This window comes from Capsicum annuum, unplaced genomic scaffold, assembly GCF_002878395.1.
Source record: "Capsicum annuum cultivar UCD-10X-F1 unplaced genomic scaffold, UCD10Xv1.1 ctg3397, whole genome shotgun sequence".
NCBI classification, from domain to species: domain Eukaryota; kingdom Viridiplantae; phylum Streptophyta; class Magnoliopsida; order Solanales; family Solanaceae; genus Capsicum; species Capsicum annuum.
The window spans coordinates 75,265-94,801 of NW_025840775.1; the positions used below are offsets into that span (position 1 = coordinate 75,265).

Genomic DNA, 19,537 nt, shown 5'->3' on the forward strand with positions numbered 1-19,537 from the left:
AGTCAAAGAAAAAGACTGAGAAGAAATGGGAAGAGAAGAAATATGGACATAACGACAAGTGTGACAAGGGAAAGGCTCCAACAAATGCTGGAAATACCAAGAATAAGGGGAAAGATGGCAATCCGAAGGGCTGTTGGACATGTGATGGACCACATTTAGCCAAGAGTTTTCCAAATCGTGAAATAGTGAATACGATGCTTTCTAGCAACATGAATCAAGATGGGGGTGACAAAGTTGTTACTGTGTTGAATAATCCTTTGGGGTTGTCACTTAACCATATCAGTTTGCTGAATGTTGTGGGTGAATCCTCAAAGTCGTCCAACAACCCTCATGTTGCTTTAATTAACGTCGAGATGAAAGTTGATGGCAATCGTATGATGGAAATGGTAGATACTGAAGCCACTCATACTTTTGTGGATGCCAAAGTTGTTGCGAAATATGGACTTAAGTTGAAGAAAAGTCCATTCTTTGTCTAGACAGTGAGTTCCAAGGCACAAGCCATTGTAGGCATGGCTTACGATGTGTAGATGGTGATTGGAAGTTGGACGGGAAAACACAACTTGATGGCTATGACATTAGGTGATTTTGAAGTCATTCTGTGGATAGATTTCCTTAGAAAGTTTCGTTTTGTTCCTTTTCCTCACTTAGACAGAGTGATGATCGGAGATGAAACCAATCCAAGACGGAGTGATGATCGAAGACGAAACCAATCCAAGTTTCATCAAGGCTTCTCATCCTTATGGAGAAGTAAATAAAGGGAAAAACAAGGGCCCTATCATTTCTGCTATTTCAATCGAGAAAGGACTGAAGAGAGATGCTGAGACTTTTCTTGCTGCCATGATTGAAGTAAAATTAGATGTGAATGTAGAAGTGCCAGATTGTGTTGCTAATTTACTAAGGCAATACGTTGATGTGATACCCCCTTAATTACCTAAAGAGTTGCTGCCTAGGAGGGATATTGATCACAAGATTGAGTTACTACCAGGTTCAGTTGCTCCTGCACAGGCTCCTTATCGAATGGCTCCAAAAAAGTTGGCTGAATTACAAAAACAACTGAATGAGTTGTTGGACGCTGGTTTGATTCAACCATTGAAGGCTCCTTATGGTGCTCCTGTTTTATTCCAAAAGAGACAGCATGGTTCAATGAGGATGTGCGTGGACTATCGAGCATTGAATAAAGTGACTGTGAAAAACAAATATCCTGTCCCGTTGGTGCAAGATCTCATGGATAGGTTACACAAAGGCATGCTGGTTTACTAAAATTGATCTACGATTAGGGTATTGGCAGGTTCGAATAGCAGAAGGTGATGAATCAAAGACCACGTGTGTGACAAAGTATGGCTCTTACGAGTTTCTGGTTATGCCGTTTGGGTTGACGAATGCCCCGGCAACTTTCTGCAACTTGATGAATGATGTGTTGTTTGATTACCTAGACGACTTTGTTGTGGTATATCTAGATGACATAGTCATTTATAGTTGTTCCCTTGATGAGCATTTGGAACATTTGAAGTTAGTATTGTCTCGATTGTGGGAGTACAAACTTTATGTCAAGATGGAAAAATGCAACTTTTCCAAATAGGAAGTAAAGTTCCTTGGGAATTTCGCTAGTCAAAACCAAGTGAGAATGGATCCAAAGAAGGTACAAGAAATCGCGGATTGGTAGGCACCTAGCAGGATCAAAGAATTGAGATTATTCTTGGGGCTGGCTAATTATTATCGCAAATTCATTGTTGGTTACTGTAAGAAGGCTGCAGTGTTGACTGATTTGTTGAAGAAAGATGTCAAGTGGGTGTGGTATGAGAAGTGCAATGTAACATTTCACACGTTGAAATATTCTATTGCTTCAGAACCCATTTTGAGGCTACCAGACTTTGAGTTACCATTTGAAGTTCACACTGATGGGTCGGATAAGGCTGTTGGAGGCGTATTGGTGCAGGAAGGCCATCTTGTGGCTTTTGAAAGTCGAAAATTGAGTGATGCTGAGCAAAGATATTCGACACATGAAAAAGAAATGATTTCAGTGGTGCATTATTTAAAGACTTGGAGGGTATATTTGCTGGGAACTCAGTTTGTGGTGCGAACTGACAATGTTGCGAACACATTCTTTAAGACCCAGAAGAAGCCGAGTCCAAAGAAAGCTTGATTGTAGGAATTCTTGGCGGAGTATGACTTCACATGGGAGCATAAACTAGGAAAACACAACCAGGTTGCAGATGCACTAAGTTGAAAAGAGGTATTTGCTGCAGTGTACTCTATTACTAGACTTGAATCTGATTTTTTTGGGTAGAATTAGATTCTGTGCTGCTAATGACCCACTCTATGTTAAGTGGATAGGTCAAGTGAAAGATGGGATCATTCAAAGGTATTGGACAATCTTCTTTACTTTAAAAGGGGGAGAATCGTCGTACCTCAAGGTAGTGGCCTGCATAAAGACATGATGAAAGAGGCACATGACACTCCTTGGGATGGTCATCCCAGTGTTGAAAGGATGCTAGCTCTGCTATCCCATGTTTATTTTTGGCCAAAGATGGAAGATGATATTGAGGCATACGTGAAGGCTTATGATGTGTGTCAAAGAGACAAGACCGAACGTATGAAAGAGGCGGGTTTGCTACAACCTCTGCCTACTTTTGAAAGGCCATGGATTTTTGTCTCGATGGAATTTATTTTTGGATTTCCTAAAGTAGATGGAAATGCGTCCATAATGGTGGTGGTGGACAGGTTCTCAAAATATGCTATTTTTGTTGCTGCTCTAATCGTTTGTTCATCAGAAGTTGCTACAGGATTATTCTACAAGAATGTGGTAAAGCATTTTGGTTTGCCAAGTGATAATAGAGATGCGCGGTTCACAGATCGGTTTTGGCATGCATTATTTACTATGATGGGGACTGATCTAAAATTTTCCATGGAAAATCACCCGCAAACTGATGGCCAAACTGAGAGGATAAATCACTTGCTAGAAGAATACCTGAGGCATTATGTGACAGCAAGCCAGCGGAATTGGGCAGATTTGTTGGACACTCCGCAGTTTTGTTACAATCTACACAGGTCATCGGCAATGGAAAGATCCCGTTTTAACTTGTTTTAGGCATGCAGCCCATGACACCATTAGAGGTGATGATGCTGAAGAAAGATCACATTGCCCTTCTGCTTATCGATTTGCAAAAGACAAGCATGAGATGCTTGTTGAGGCATAAGATAGCTTAAGAAAGGCCCAGAAATGCATGAAGAAGTATGCGGATCAGCATCGACGTGCAGTAGAGTTCAGCGTTGGAGACAAAGTGCTCTTAAAGCTCACTCCTCAAATCTGGAAACAGGTTGTGAGCAAGATAAGGCATAGGGGACTAATCCCAAGGTATGATGGCCCGTTCGATGTTATTGAGAAGGTCGGAGAAGTTGCTTACAGGTTAGACTTGCCGAAAAGGTTGAAAATTCACCCTACCTTTCATGTTAGTTTCTGAAATGGTACAATGAAGTTTGTTGAAGACCCAGGGAGGAACAAAAACAAAAGGGCTTCTCCTTTGATCTTGAAAGAGTATAAATCCAAAATGGAGAAGATAGTTGATCACCAGATCGTGGGGAACAACAAGAAGAGTACCAAGACGGAATTCTTAATTCAATGAAAAGTTTCAAGCGAAGAAGACGTTGTTTGGGAGAAGTCTCAGAACCTATGGCAGTTCGACAAGCAAATAGAGGACTACCTCAAAACAACCTCGACGAGGGCGTCGAGTTCATCAGGTGGGAGTGCTTTGTTAGACCCTCAGTCTAAGGCTTGATGGCTTACAAGGCCATGTCAAGGTGCACATTGGCCTTGACATGTGCCAAAGACAAGCAATGTGTTAGACCAAGGTATGCTAGAGTGATGGCAAGGCTGCCTTGGGCACTTGAGGCAACGACAGGCGTGTGGCACCTGAGAGGGCATGCGTGCAGCAGTGACAAGAACATGGCATGGCACTAGCATGGCATCGACACTAGCGAGGCGCAGGTGATGGCATGGCACAGGCATGACATAGACATAGACGCTGGCATAATCGAGGCGGAGTCATAGCATGGGCATTGGCGTGGCCTAAGCTGTGACATGGCTAAGACAGCTTCATGGCGCAAGCAATGGCATGGCGTTGGCGCAGGCGCAGACATGACATTGGCATGGCTTGTAAGCATGACAAGATGATCAAGTGTTAGAGAAGCTGAAAAATGACTAAGTGTTTAGCATTGGCAAAATTGGCTAAATGTTCAAGACTACTCATGTGCTAGTCACATGAGGTAGTTACTAAGTTTGAATTTTGAATGTTGTAAACATAGTATTTTCAGATTGTATTTTAATTACTAGATCAGGAAGTTATATGTCATGTGATAGCATATGGTCTTGTCCAATGGCAGGCTGCCAGGTGTCCTATGTTGTAACTGCTGAAACTGCCTTGTGCAGTATTTATTTGTCTTGCTGGAAAATTATAAAGGCATCCAGAAATAGTGTGTGTTGAGTGTATGCCTTTGACAATTTCGTGTGACATTTCCTTTGTAATTCTGAGAGAAATATAAAGGTTGGGGACGCGGTTCCTGTAAACAATTGAGTGCTTTACATTTCTACATTTGTGTCTAATTATTTAGACTGCGCATTGTGTGTGTTGTGGCTGAAGTTGTGTTGTGTGTGCGTGACTGCCAAGCAGTGGTGTTGCGAAAAATAAAACGCCCTGTCTCAAATGCCACCTTATCACACCATTTAAGTGAATCAATGCCACCTTTTCGAAGAGGCATCTCACAGGCTATATAAACTTGCTTTCATTCACAGGTTTTGATGTGCATTTTTCTGCAATAAACTCTCTTCTTGTGTTTACAAATACCCTGTGTGATCAGTCAATCTGTTAAGTGAGTTCGACGATATTCCAATTGTTTGAGGTACTGCTACAGTTGGTCTGTTTGACCATTTTATCCTGGAAGTAAAATTCCGTAACCTCGGGTACAATGAGGGGAATTATTACCTTAAGGAAAGTCCGTGAATTCGGACGACTTGGCCATTTCTGTTTTCATCTTTATTTCTGAAAATAAAATACACTTCTAAGAAAGATCACTTTGATCTTGTGTTGAGAGTATTTACTGCACTTCATTGTGTTCTTGTTTTTAAACATAGAACTAACGTTGAAGTTGTTGTTTACATATACAGATTCTGCGTACCCGTAGAAGGAAGTAACAATTATAAGATTTCTATTTTGCTGGTATATCGATAGATTGCTTTAGATTTTGTGACAGTTTTCGATGTTCTTTGATTCTTGTCCTTTTCTCAGTTTGATTTCTATTTCCTATTTTGATGTCTTGTATTGCCTCCTTTCATCGAGTAATCACTTGCATGAACCTCTTAATGCAAATTCTGTGTCTACTAAGAGCATGTAAAATTTTTTTGCTATACACTAACTTCCTATCTTTTGAATAGCATAACTTAGTATAGCTAAGATAGTCGAAACTTGGAAAGTGAAACCAGAAGTGTACTTCTACTTATAGTTTCTGGTTGCACAGGTTGATGGATCATGTATGCCTCAAAATAGCACTAATTTTGTTGAACCACTGGCATGGAAAAAGAATTACTTTTCATAATCCGAAAGGATGTGCATGCACAATTTTTGTATGCAAGTTTTTTTGGAGTGTTTTGATTAATGAACATTTCATTTGTGTTGGGGGCCTATCCAACTTGCGGGATTACACTGGGTATGTTGTGCTCTTGTATTTATTATTCTAGTGATATTTAGAGAAAAGTCTATTGATGTGATGATAAAACAAGTTAAGGTAAATAATTAAGAAGGTGGTTACTTACTTTGACATCTACATTGGTATAAAGAAAAGGCATGTTAGGCATACTACAAAGAAGGTAAAAGCAACATCCGGTGTTTACACCCAATCAATTAACACAAGATATGTGTCTTGCATTCCATCCTGGTTCGTATGTAGGAAAAATATCAATAGATTTGCTAGCTTCAACGAGTTGAGACATAGAAGTGAAATTATTACAAATTTAATGAAGAGAAACTTAATGTCGGGTACCCGCGCTGGGGGCCAACTATATCTGGATCGCGCTTGTAGGGCCCAGCCCATTTTCGTCTCTTTTGAATATATATGCAATGAAAAAGAGTTTACAACACTTTCAGCTTAGGTTTTACTTCTCACTCATCAACCGGGTAAACTTTTACTGAGTAATGTATGTTGTTGTTTCAATGGCTCTCTCATTTTAGCATAGATTGGCAAATGCTGTAATCTCGTTGATGTATTTGTTGTTTCAATGGCTCTCTGATTTTAGCATAGATTGGCAAATGCTTTAGTTTCGTTGATGTATGAGTGCTGTTTTTCCTTTTTCCTCTTGGAAAGGAGAGAACTCTCGAGGGTGTGGGTTAGTGATAAAAAAAGATAAGTGCCTTAATAGGAGATTGTAGGTGAATAGTCGCGGTGTGCTTAAAGTGGCCAAAGATATCACTTTTAAGAGTGAAAAGATAAAAGGGGGAGGAATAGGAAGGAAAAGCTGAATGCTAAATTTAGTTCGTCTTTGTTTGGTTTGTCAAACAAATAAAATGATGAATGCAAATGAAAATATTTCTGCATTTTCTTTTGAACGAGAAGAGAATCTTGTGAGATTGTTGAAGTGTGGTAATTATGTGTTGTCATTGCTGAAATTACGAATGTTTTCCTTTTGTGTTTTCTTTGAAATGTAAAAATAAGGTTGATGGTGATTTGCAGATAAGTTTTCAACCCGATTTAGTTTCCCAAGTTCCCTTGCTTTCACCAAGAAGTTAGTGATTCTAATACCTTAAAGAAGTTAAATTGCATGTTCAATCTGCAGGTTTTTCTCTTAGGTGTTTACAATCTATCTCTTCTTGACATGATTCATGAAAAACAAGAAATGGCAAAAGATAAAGTTGCAAAACAGGTTGCTGCTACCAGGTCCGATGGTATTAAAGGCAATCCTCGATTTGTTGGAACACAGCGCCAGAATATGAAGAGGAAAAATAAAGGTACTCTATACTTCTCGATGGAACAAATTATAAGATTTCTGCATATATACCATTATATTAGTTTTTCTGCTTATCAATCTTCTCCCATAGAAAATAAGATATCCGCCATGAATAAGTCTACACCGTCAGCAGAAATTCTTGCCACAGCAAAAGGTGATATTGAGAGATTACTGTTTATGCCTTCTGAAGACTTGCTTCTACCCAAAAACTGTTCACCGTTGAGTGAAGCACTATCAATATATGCTGCATCACCGGATTTATCGGCTGAGAGAGTGCTTGCATTGGAGAAATATTCAAAGAGAACCTTCCGCACCTTTCACTGAAATTGTGTAGTGCTAAGAAGGTCCAAGAGGAGTATTGTCAGAAGGCTGCCAAGAAAGTGTTCCTCGTCGACGAGCTCACAAAAGATCAGGAACTATATACTAACCTCAAATATGGCAATGACAAACTTGAAGACGAAATCAGCTAGCTGGAGGTAAGCTTAAAGGAAGCAAAGAAAAAAAGAGAAGCAATCCAACAACAAAAATTGAGTTTGGACAAGAAGTGTTTTGAGAAGTCTAATGCTCTTGATGACATGGAAGCTGAGTTTCCTATCCTGAAGCAGATGAAGGAGCTAGCTGATTCGGATGTTTCTCGAGTAAAAGAAAGCTTAGCAGACTTCAAGAGTAAGATAATCGAGTCATCTCTTGCATAAACCGCTCTTCATGTAATTTGCTGGCTATGTTAATGTTGTTTGTAATGTACTTTCTGTTTTCTGAATGGCGAACCTAAGTATTGCCAAGTTAGTCCGAACATGTACTGAGAAAGCAAAGTGTTTTGTACTTTAACTGATGTTTTCTGGAGGCATTTGAGAATGTGTAATTGTCAAGATTCAACTTGCTCTTGTGGATATTTTGAACATATTGTTTGCAACTTTGTTGCTACCGTTCCTTTCATTCAGAATGCTATGTAATGCTTTCCGTATTATTTGTGATGAGTTATTTGCTTTTGTAATTTCTTTTTCCATAGCTGTTTTGAATTGTTTTTCTTGAGATGAGGGTGTATCGGCGACAGCCTCTACCTCCACAAGGTAGGGGTAAGGCACAAAGAGTTCTTTCTCACTTCTCTTTTTCCAAATTTAAGTACTCTCAATTTGACTCTTCTCTTCCTATGGTTTCCCATTTATTGTATTGGTTGCATCATGAATTAACATCTATTATAGTCTAAGATACAGCCATGTTCCTCAACAATCTAGTTATTCCAGGCTTCTGTTCGTGTCAAAGTTTCCAATAGTGAAGTGTTCTAACTCACATATAACATGTTTTGTGCCTTTACTGAATGCTTTGCTTCTTCAGTGGGTCTTCCTGAGTGCGAATTCAGACCAGTCGAGCGAGTGAGTTTCAGATACTGTTGGTTTAAAGGCAAAAAATGAAGTTCTAAAAAGCAAACACCGCGAAATTTCTTCAAACCAGCATGAACAGAAAGTAGTTTACACTTACTAAGTTCCTCTAAGTTTTTATGCAGATATCATCCTATATATATAGCAAAATTGAAAAAGAAAACTTTTTAAATCTTAAATCATGTTGATTACTTGCTGCATAAAGAACACTAATATGATCACTGTTGGTCTTGAATACAATAAAGGAGAAATATACTGACACATCTAAAATATCATGCTTTTGCAAGTTTTCTACCTGAACTATTATGTGTTTGTGTTTCCTACATGAGCTATCACCAACGATTTATCAAAACACATGATATCAAGTATGAAACTCGCAAAAAAGTGATACTTAAAATGTGTTTTTGTTAGGCTATGAGATTTTCCTAGATAGTCTTTTGTTTAATAGTATGTTTAGTTTTATTTTAAAAATAAATGGTAGTCTTTATTTTGAGAAGTGTGTCTTGTAAGATACTATGTGGTGTGTCATGTAAGACTTATGTAGCTATTTAAGTATAGCCCTTTGTAAGATGTTGGTATGATGTATGATGTATGTATGAATGAAACTCTACTGCTGAAACTTTATCTTCTCCTTCTCTTAAGCTCCAAATTCTAACAGTTTAGACCATTATCTTACAAAAATACAATAGGCCAACATGGTTCAGTCAGTTGACCTTATATGAAAGCTATGTTGTTGTGGATTCTTTCAAGCACTTGCATAAGAAATGTTTAAAGAATGAAGATGAAAGAAAAAAGTGCAACCTTCACATACAACAATAAGTACCAAAGTCACAAACTTACATTCAAACTTGTAATAAAAGCAAGTTGAGAAGATAGCAACAATTGTTCTAATCCAAATTGAAGGTGTTAGACAAAACTTCAAATTCTCAAGCTAATTATCTTTTGTTTGTAGTCTATCCAACTAGACTCTGCTTGAGTAATGTCAGTATCAGCCAGCTCTTTCTCTAAATCAAGAGATTCAGCTCCCATTTCTTCCAATTCAACTAAAATGGCTGAACATTGTTTATGACAATTCAACTCTAGTTCCTCAATGGCTCTCTTCTTCGTCATTGCTTGTTCAAGAAACGCCTGCAGTTCTGCAATTTTACTCTTGATGAAATATATAGAGTTGTCGATTTCAATGTTATCGTGTTTGAGACCATTGTGAAGTTCCTGCCTTTTAGTAAGATGGTCAGTCAGGAACATCTTCTTGTCAGCCTTACTACTACACTCTTCTTGCTGTTTCTTCATCTGCTGAAAATCGGAGAATTGGGATGGAAGATCTTTTTGAGTTCCGCAACAGCACGTGCTTTCTCAATTGAGAAATGGGGTGATGCAGCATATCTAGGAAGGGCAGCTATTAAAGATGACTGGTTTTCCGGGAGAACAACTTCATTCAAAGGCATCATAAGTAGCTTGTGAACTTCCCCTTTGGTTTTGTCAAGTACTTGTGCTGAGCATTGAGACTTTTTTAGTGCAGGCGACTGAACATGCATTCCCGGGGACTGAGCAGAGAACTGGACTGCCTCATCTTTTTCAGAATGATCATCGCTTGAATCTCCTCCAACATCTGTCTTGCTCTTATTCTTCCACCAAGATGATGAAGGTACGAAATCCTAGCAAGAGATTCAAACAAAAAGGCCCTTTTACCGGAAGCAATCAACATATAAGAACACAATAATATAAGGGAGACTAAAAACCAAATAATATAACTTCAAATAGGACACAATCATAAGAAATTTACAAGTTATCACAACATTAGGAGAGAAGTAAAAGGACCATTGGAAAAATTTATAATCCAAGTGTAGCAAACTCTATGTCAAGTTCACATTTGAAACAGATTAAATTAAATCTATTAGAAGATATTTTTGCCTATAAAAAATGTAACTGTTTCTTCTAGTTCTAATACTAAAAAAGGGCAGCTCGGTGCACTTATGCTCCCGTTATGCGTGGGATCTGGGGAAGGGCCGGACCACAAGGGTCTATTGTGCGCAGCCTTACCTTGCATTTCTACCCGAGGCTGTTTCCACGGCTTGAACCCATGACCTCAACCATTTCACTTCCAACTTCCGACCAGTATCAGAAAGTTAGGACATAAAATGTAACATCTCGGGTAACATACAGTTATGTCCAGTATTTGCCTTCTGTTCTATTATAGTACATTCAAGCCAAATTTTGTACACTCTCGATAATATATTTTTAGTTTCAATTCCCAAAGAGTCCCTTTTTCATAAACATGCATACACACTGCACACATACATATGTTGTGCAATATAAACAGTGCTTGTGTAGTGCATGAGGTAAGATTAAGAGAGCTTACTTCATCAGACGATGAGGATGTGTCATCTAACACAACAACATCTGCAATAGACTTCCTACGATTAGCAGTTCCTGCAGATGAGTGCATTGAGCCATGAACTGCAGAAAAGTGTTTCGTGATGTTAATAGCAGGTTCCGACATGTCAATGATCTCTGGGAAACCCTGAAACAAGAAAGAGTAGAAATCAACTCACAATAGTTGCAAATGTGATGAGTTAAAGAAAACACAGACTAAGGGTCCAACTTACATCCAGGAATCTGTTCCTTTCCCTCTCTACCTTTCTCGAACGCCTCTCGTTTTTCTTTTTTACTTCAAACTTTTGTTGCTGTGGAATAGAGTCTTCGAAAAAGAGAAACAACAAGAACCAACGTAAGGCAAGTGTATATATCATGCAATGGTTTTAACATCACTATATATTTCCACGAACTTCAAAAATTTTAGTTGTTTAAGCTTATCATCTATGTTCCTCCTTTTTTTGGTTGCTCGTTCTTCAGTAATCTGTGCATTGTATTCTAAAATCTCTGGCTCGGAAGTCTTTTCTCGCATCAGACTTGCAGGTACCTGAAAATCTGGGAAAATTCTAGCAAGGATTTCGTCAGCTGATTTAGTTCTAGTTTTACCTATATAATTCGACCACCAGGACTCAAACGATGGAGTGCATTTCGGATTGGCATCAAAGTTGACAGCTGAAAATTTTTCCTTCAATTGGACAAACCTTGAACTCACTTTTTGGATATCATTTACTGAACAGAAAACTGCTGTACCAAATGATGATGTATTGGCAGATAGCCAATTAGGAGGGAGAGACACTGCCTGCGTCATGCCAAATTGTCGTGCAAACTGATTTGGAGCGTAGTACTCCACTCCAGCTTTAGATGTAATTATTTTGTCCACAGAAAGGCCATAATGCAGGTCTCTAGCAATAAGATAACTGGACCAGATGTCGCTTAGATCTTGCTTATTAGATGTTCGGCAATGATGATGCAACGACAGTCTCAGCAACTCAGGACCAAGGGTTCTACAAGAAAATGGAGTGAACTGGCTGGGAGTTCTGGAGGAGCATGAATAAAAGAATTTAAAACATTCCTGGAATCTCTTGTGCTTTAACTTGCCTTGAGCAAGCGGAAGACCATAAGTTGGACAATCTTTTGAATCATAAGTCGAAGGTTCATATTCAGGGAAATAAGATTGCAACCAGAGCTGCAGGATCCAGAAAGGACCCCCTGCATGACCAAACCTTTTTATAACTAAATCTCTACAGCCTCGATACAAATTAGACAATACAAATGGAGCCAATGCAAGCTTCCTGCCCTCGGCAAGAGCAATGGCTAATTGGCTCCATTCTTTTGTTACCCTTGCTGAAGCATGACAAAAGACATACTTGCAAAGCCACAAAATTAGGAAGGAGATATGTTCATCCTCCGTTATATCCTCTCTTTTCATGTTAGCCTCAATAAATTCCTCATAATTAGTTGATCTTTTACCATTCTCACCCTTTGAGATTGCGCTGATCTCCTCACCATGAGGTCTGAGTCCTATCAAGGCAACAATATCCAGTAGCGTTGGACCCATCATGCCAAAGTTAAAATGGAAAGAGTTACTTGATATCGACCAAAAGCACAAGACAGCATACAGAAGATTTCTGTCGAAAGGTATATCAATTTTGGAAAGCTGGATTGCATCATATATCCCAGCAGTTCTCCATACATTCCCTTTTACCTTCTCCAGTCAATCAACCCAATCAATCCACGCTCTACTTGGATTCGGCCATGACTTCCAAGTTCTCCCTTTGTTCCACTCAGAATCCAGAGAGTGTAAAAGGAGTTTCTTCCCTTTCTCTAAGGGATAAAACAGCACAAGCTCTGAAGGAGATCCACCTTTGAAGCATGGACCTAATATAAATTCTTCAGAACTTGTAGGAATAGGAACAAAAACCTCAGTAACAAGCAAATCGCTATCCAACTCCTTCATGTTCTGCTCTAGAGTGGTGGCAAGTGATGGTCCTTCAGTACTGGAGTACAACGTATTCCTTTGTCCTTGCAAGATTATATTCAATCTAACTAGACCGAGCACGGAGAGAATCAAAGCTGGAAACCTGAATGTGGTGACCCAAATTTTCACATCATGCAATGACTAAACACAACAAGAACAAATACAAGAATTACAACCTTTTTTTCCTCCTATGTTGCTTTGATTCGACTAAATGTCACCACACCCATGTCGGATGCTTAAATGGAGTATATGTGGCGTCCCACATGGCCAATTTGCATCCAACGTGTATTATGCCACATAAGACGCGTGTGTCTACTTGTTCAACTTTATACAAGTTTAAGTGTCTACCTGTGACACATCCAAAGTAGAAGGTTATAGATGTCAGCTGCGGCCAAGTTAAAGAGCATCTTTATGTATTACGTTTTTAGAATTTCTTTCTACACTAAATGGAGGTCTTTACTAAAGCAACAACATAAAAGGGTGATCTTCACCAACACATTATCATTGTTAGTACATACGATGGGAGACATCAAGACAAAATAATGTTAAAAATCCGAAGTTACAACAACAACTAAGGGTCGAGTCAACACAGTCCATATCACCACCTCATAGGCGAGGTAGAGAGGTTGTTTCTCTATCGGAGAAAATGTTAAAAATCAAACATTAAAGGAGAACTTTAAAAAAAGGCAGCCCGGTGCACTAAAGCTACCGCTATGCGTGGTGTCCAAGGAAGGGCCCACCATGAAGGTGTAATGTACGCAGTCTTACCTAGTATTTCTGCCAGAAACTGTCTCCAAGGCTTGAACCCGTGACCTCCTGGTCACATGACAGCAACTTTATCAAACGTTAAAGGAGAACAAAATTTTAAAAATGCATACTTATTATTTGTTGTTAACAAAAACAAGTCAATCAAGAAAATATTGTAGTTTAATCTTCAGTTAGTACATCAAATGTCATATATGTATCTCAAGAGTTTTACAAGTACATAGAGAAGAACAACATGTACATCAAATGCTAATAATTGTATAACAACATTTGGTTCCAAAAAGTCATTGAACTTTGTATACTTACCAGTAGCTAAACGCTGAAAGGAAGGCAAAATTAACCACAAAGGAGAAAAAAAAACAAAAAAGTAGGAAGAAGCTTTATTAAATACTAGTACTATTCATTTTTCTCAAATCACTAAATTTGTTATATCTATTATTTATTATTTCTATGTATGTGTGTCAAATCAATAAGAGTAACTTAGAACCTGACTTTTCATCTTCTGTTATTTTAATTATATATATCATTGTTCTACTCCCTCCGTTTCATTTTACCCATCTCAAATTTCTTAATTTGATGTCTCATTTTACTTGTTCTGTTTTACTTATCAAAATAAGACAAATTTTTTCTCCCATTATACCCTTAGTGTAATTGATTACTCCTTATTATTAGCATTTTCGAAAAATATTGTAAAGAGGAATACCATTAAAAATTTAAATGGTGCTTTGGTATTAGTCATCCATCAATATTGAAACTAACAAAAAGACACAATTAAAAGGGGCAAAATGATAAAACTACATTACAAATGATAAAATGGGATGGAGGGAGTAGGTGAAAAGAATCGTAGTCTTTTCATTTTCTCTTATTTATCACGATAAGGTTAAGAATAGATGTTTGATAGGTTTAAACAATATTTATCATAAATTCATTATGAGTTAATACTTAATAGTAACTCCATTTGCCTCATATTAGTTGTTAATTTTCACTTTTGTTCTAAGCTCATTTATTTTCTTCGTTTCGTTTTAATTAATCTTCTTTCTAAAAATATTTGTTTCAATTTATTTGTTCAAGTTATAAAATCAAGATTATTTTACACATATTTTTTCATTCTACTCTTGATAGTATTAAATATAACCATATTTTTCAAAATTATTGAAAGTAACAATTTTATATTTTCAATGCTAACTTTAAATATGAAACTTTAATTTTTCTTTCTCTTTTCAAGAGTACTATTCCTAAAAGTACAAATCATGCACACACCACTTCTCAATCAACACATGAATCATTAATAAACTATGGAATAGAGTTGATATGTTACACAGACAAATGATAAAATATAAATCATTAATAAACGATAAATTTTAAAAACTATAAACTCTATATATAGATTAATGAATAAATAAACCCAATGGAGTAGTATTAGTCTATTCTACAGCTTAATATTTAAATTTGCTGAACATACACGTTTTAATCCTATAATATTGCATTTTTTTTAGATAAAGTAGTATGGAATAGAGTGTTTAAGTTTTCACTTCTCCAAACAAAAAAAAAATGATTTATAGTTTCTCGACTTATGCATGCATGAATTGGAATAATTGGACCAAATTTTCATGCTTAATTGATTGTTGGATTTTATAATACCAGGAAGGGTAAAAGAGTAAAATATACTCCTAATTATTGGATTTCTTAATGGGTGTGTCAATACTGATTGTTGAAGGAGCCATCTAATTCGAAACGAAGGGAGTACCGGGATTACCTGATCGTCAACTTTACTCTGATACCCTTCATATTGCTTATTTACCTAATGAAAACAAGAGTATAACACTTATTCAGTTTAAAAAGTTGATGAATAATTTTATTTGTTTTTTGCTATTAATTACTATTTATCACTCAATGTATTTTTCAAGACATTGAATTATTATATTCAAAAGGTGATATAGTAAAAATACTCTTATTATTTATTATTTCTAACGAGTGTGTTAAGTCAATAGTGAACAAGTATTGTTAGATGGAAGGAGTAGAAAAGACAAATAAAGATGGACGGAGGAAATAATAATGCTTTGCAATTTTAAATTCAACTACTACTTCTTTACTTTACGTAGGTATCTAATACTATCTCCGTTTTATTTTATTTGACACACATTTAAGAAAACTAGTTTAGGTATACGCGCTTTGTGCGTATACCTCACTTTAATAAGTTCAAACATTATACTAAATAGGATATTTATTTAAATAATAAAGATGAATATTATAATTAAATTTATTATCTTTTGAGTATGTAAATATTGGAGAATTTATTTATTAAACCTAACCTTTACCAAAAATATTTTTAAAAGTCGATCGACATTCATCTATTATCTGTAAATTGCAACAAAATAATACAATGGTAGAGACATCAAAATAATACAATTAAATCTAATCTTTATACACAAAAATTTTTCAAAGTCGTCCGACATTCATTTATCAACTGTAAACAATAACAAAATAATACGATAATAGAGATATCAAAATAATACAATTAAACCTAACCTTTACATAAAAAAATTCCCCAAAGCCGACCAACATTGATCTATCACCTGTAAACTGCAACAAAATAATACGATAAAAGTGATATCAAAACAATACAATTAAACTTAAATTTTACACACAAAAAATTCTCAAAGCCGATCGTGGTTCATCTACGAATTATAAATTACCACAAAATAACAAACTAATAGAGATATTACGATAATACAATTAAACCTGACCTTTACCTAAAAAAATTTTCCAAGCCGACCCACATTCAGCTAGCATCTGTAAATTAAAATAAAACAATAAGATAATAAAGATATTAAAACAATACAATTAAACCTAACCTTTACACAAGAAATTCTTCAAAGCCAACCGAATCAAGCATCCAGCAATCTAGACATGCAATCAAATCAAGTTAGATGAGCATCAATCATATTCTTTCAATAGATAAATTGGTTTGTTCTCTAGTTTAACGTACATTTCAATATTTATAGAAGTATTTCCTTAATAGAGTCATATTTTAGGAGTATTTTTCTAATTAAACAATAGAAAGAAAAATATTAATTAATTCTCCTACCATATATTTTAGGGGTCTCATATATTTTAGGATGTCTAGTTAATATAGAAAAAAATAATTAAATAATAAATTAAAAAACATCGTGGAAAGACAGTTTTGTCTAAAGAAAGTCTTTTAATGAAGGGCAAAATATTCAAATCACTTTTCTAAGGGTTTTCATAGTTTTAATATATTATAGATTATAGATATAGATATATATTATATATATGTATATATAAGGTAAAATTCTAATTAATTTAGGAGTGTTAAATATTATGATTTGTGTAACACCCCGCATTTTTGGGCTAGAACGTGAACCGTCATTCCTCCGCGTAAAGGTTCTAAAAGTCATAAATCCAAGGAAAATTTAGTGTGTTAACCAATTATGTAGTGTGGAAATCTATCTTAGCATGAATTGAGATCATAGAGGTTCCCTAACTCAAGGACGAGTTGAAAGCTTTTTCATCGTTCGAGTTTGAGTGAGCGTTGGAACTTGGGTCAACTTTAATCAACCATAACTCTTTGTATATAATGAATTAGAGAGCCTACTATATATCAAATGAAAGATCTTCGAATTAGCTTTCCATTGATACCAAATTTGCCTAAAACAGACACTCGGTAAAGAAGTTAGAACGTTTTTAGTGTTAGCATTCCCGATTTACTGGTCACCGCGTCGCGATGAGCCTTAAATCGATAATTATCAATTTCAGTAGCTCGCAGCGATTCCAGCGCATCGCGGTGAAGCCTTTTTCGGCGTTTCAGTCCCAAATTTTAAATTTCAAGGTCAAACTAGACATTTTCCATGGCCCCAAACCCATCCAAACACGGGATTTAATCCCAAATACACCTAAATACATACACTTTAACCAAAATTCATCAAGAACATCCCTTAGAGTTTCAAACTAAAAATCCAAATATCTCAAGCTCTAACCGTGGGTTTTCCTTAATTCTTCAAGATTCAGAATTTCCATTGTGAGGGCTACATGAGGCACCCATCAATCGTACGTATAGCATCCCAAAAGTTAGAGTTCATTAAAAAGTTTCTAATTTAAGGTACATAGAGTTTTTCTAAAAATCTCATGAACATAGAAATCATGATTTTAAGAAAGGAATTTCGAATTTATGAATATATTCATGTTTTAGAGGTGTTGATGATATTGTTTTGGTCTTTAAACCTTCTCCCAAATTGATTGAAAAATTTTATATATATATATATATATATATGTATGTATGTATGTATGTATGTATGTATGTATGTATGTATAATGTGTTTAAGGATGAATATTCAATTGAGAGCATGAATTATAATGAATCCCTCTCTGGTTTTGATTTTTTCCATCTTTCATATGATATGAATTGTTCTAAATTGCATCTTGGAAAGCATGTTATGAAATGTCTTGAATGATGTTGTATTCGAATTATGATTTCGATTTTAAAAGAGAGAGGGTTGTTTATGTTGATGAATGTTGAAAATATTCACATAATGAAGGAGTGCATGATTTTGCCAAAAGCACATGACCACCATATGTTTGAATAATCTCAGTATAGTTTTGACTTGTGTTTTCAGAACATGAAATCTTTTATACTGTTTGCATGTTTGGGTGGTCTGGACTGTGTTTTAATGAAAGAATTATGCATGATGCATTATGACTCTGAAATAGGACTTGCAAGTCTTGTTGTGACGACCCCAATTTAGAATTATGTCATGGTAATTCAGAACAGAATAGAATGCATGTTTGAAGTCAGAATTTTCAGATGTTGAAACTAGAATAATGCATGATTCAGAACAGGATAAAATTGTGCATAAAGAGAGCTTAGGTGGTTTCCCGAAGAAGGCATGAGTTCAGACAACTCATTGCCCAAAATCGTGATTTGTCGATTCGGGTATATTATATTACGCTGGCCTAGTGTCGTGTGGCGTATCAGAATCAGAAACTCCAACCCTTGCGGCACACTCGGGTTGGGAGCTTCCCCGCTGAGTCAATGGCGGATTTCATATCGCCCATGGAATATCAGAATTGTAGGGGAGTGCCACCTAAATCTGAAGTAATACAAAGACCAGACTTTGCATTGACAAGAATGATTTATGATTTTCAGAAAGTGCCCATGTGTTTTGAAAACTATTTTATGTATGATGTTTTAACAAATTGCTCTCCAACTATTTTACATATATACAAGCTTTATTTTGGATTGCTTTGCATACCAGTACATTTGTATTGACCCTCCCCCCTCCTTCCTCCAGGTTCTGAGGCTCAGTCTAGAGGTTCGGATAAGCAGTAGATCTCATCAGTCGGATTTGCAGTGTTCAGTTAGTGAGCCTTCTATATTTTAGAAGGTCTAGTTTCTTTCAGACAATTTTAATTTATTACGGTTTTGGTCTACTGGGGGCTTTGTTCCAGTTTTCAGACAATGGTCATTTGATCATGTAGTAGAGATTTCACAGGCGATTTTTCAAATGGTATTTAGTTGATGTTGGATTTTATTCCTCGTTGTTAAACTAAATTTAGATTATGACCATATTTTCGTACCAGAATTTATTTTAGCATTTACTATATATATGAATTAGAAGGGCTCTCGTGCCTTCATGGTTCGGGATGTCCATCACGGCCAGGGCCCTGGTTCGAGTGTGATAAACTTGGTATCAAAGCACAGTTTATGGTCCCAGGGTGTTTGCGAAATTGCGTCAGGTAGAGTCTTTTTTATGGGTGTGTAGCATGTCACACTTATAAGCAGGAGGCTACTAGGAGTTTAGGAATGTTTTCCTTTCTTCATGTTCTAGTTCGTGCTATTGAATCAGAATGTTCCTCTTCTGTACTTTAATTCGTGCTATGGTGTCACCCATATGAAAGCCAAGTTATCCCAACTCTTTCCTCACTTTGATGTGCCCAGATATGTCTCATTATTGGGGTAATTCAAGTGCAGAAGTTTAGAGTCTAAAATGGTATGATCCTTTCTGGTTGAGCCACATAAGAGTTTAAAAA

The 19,537-nt window shown here is 36.4% G+C and overlaps 1 protein-coding gene across 1 annotated transcript; it reads right to left on the minus strand.

Moving 5' to 3' along the window:
• Positions 1–9,004: 9,004 nt before the first annotated feature.
• LOC124891315 lies at positions 9,005–11,927 on the minus strand. The gene is made up of 3 exons (XM_047403086.1): positions 10,980–11,927; positions 10,733–10,894; positions 9,005–10,028 (listed from the first exon to the last, which is right to left on the minus strand). Exons 1-3 carry the CDS (start codon positions 11,121–11,123, stop codon positions 9,660–9,662), a joined length of 675 nt encoding a protein of 224 aa, XP_047259042.1. The 5' UTR covers positions 11,124–11,927; the 3' UTR covers positions 9,005–9,659.
• Between the last annotated feature and the right edge of the window lie 7,610 nt (positions 11,928–19,537).

Coding starts and splice junctions, on each gene's coding strand:
- LOC124891315 (XM_047403086.1), bottom strand. CDS start 11,123: ATGATATATACACTTGCCTTACGTTGGTTCTTGTTGTTTCTCTTTTTC. Junction 10,895..10,979: donor AAAGGAACAGATTCCTGGAT/GTAAGTTGGACC, acceptor TTCTTGTTTCAG/GGTTTCCCAGAGATCATTGA. Junction 10,029..10,732: donor CATCCTCATCGTCTGATGAA/GTAAGCTCTCTT, acceptor ATCTCTTGCTAG/GATTTCGTACCTTCATCATC.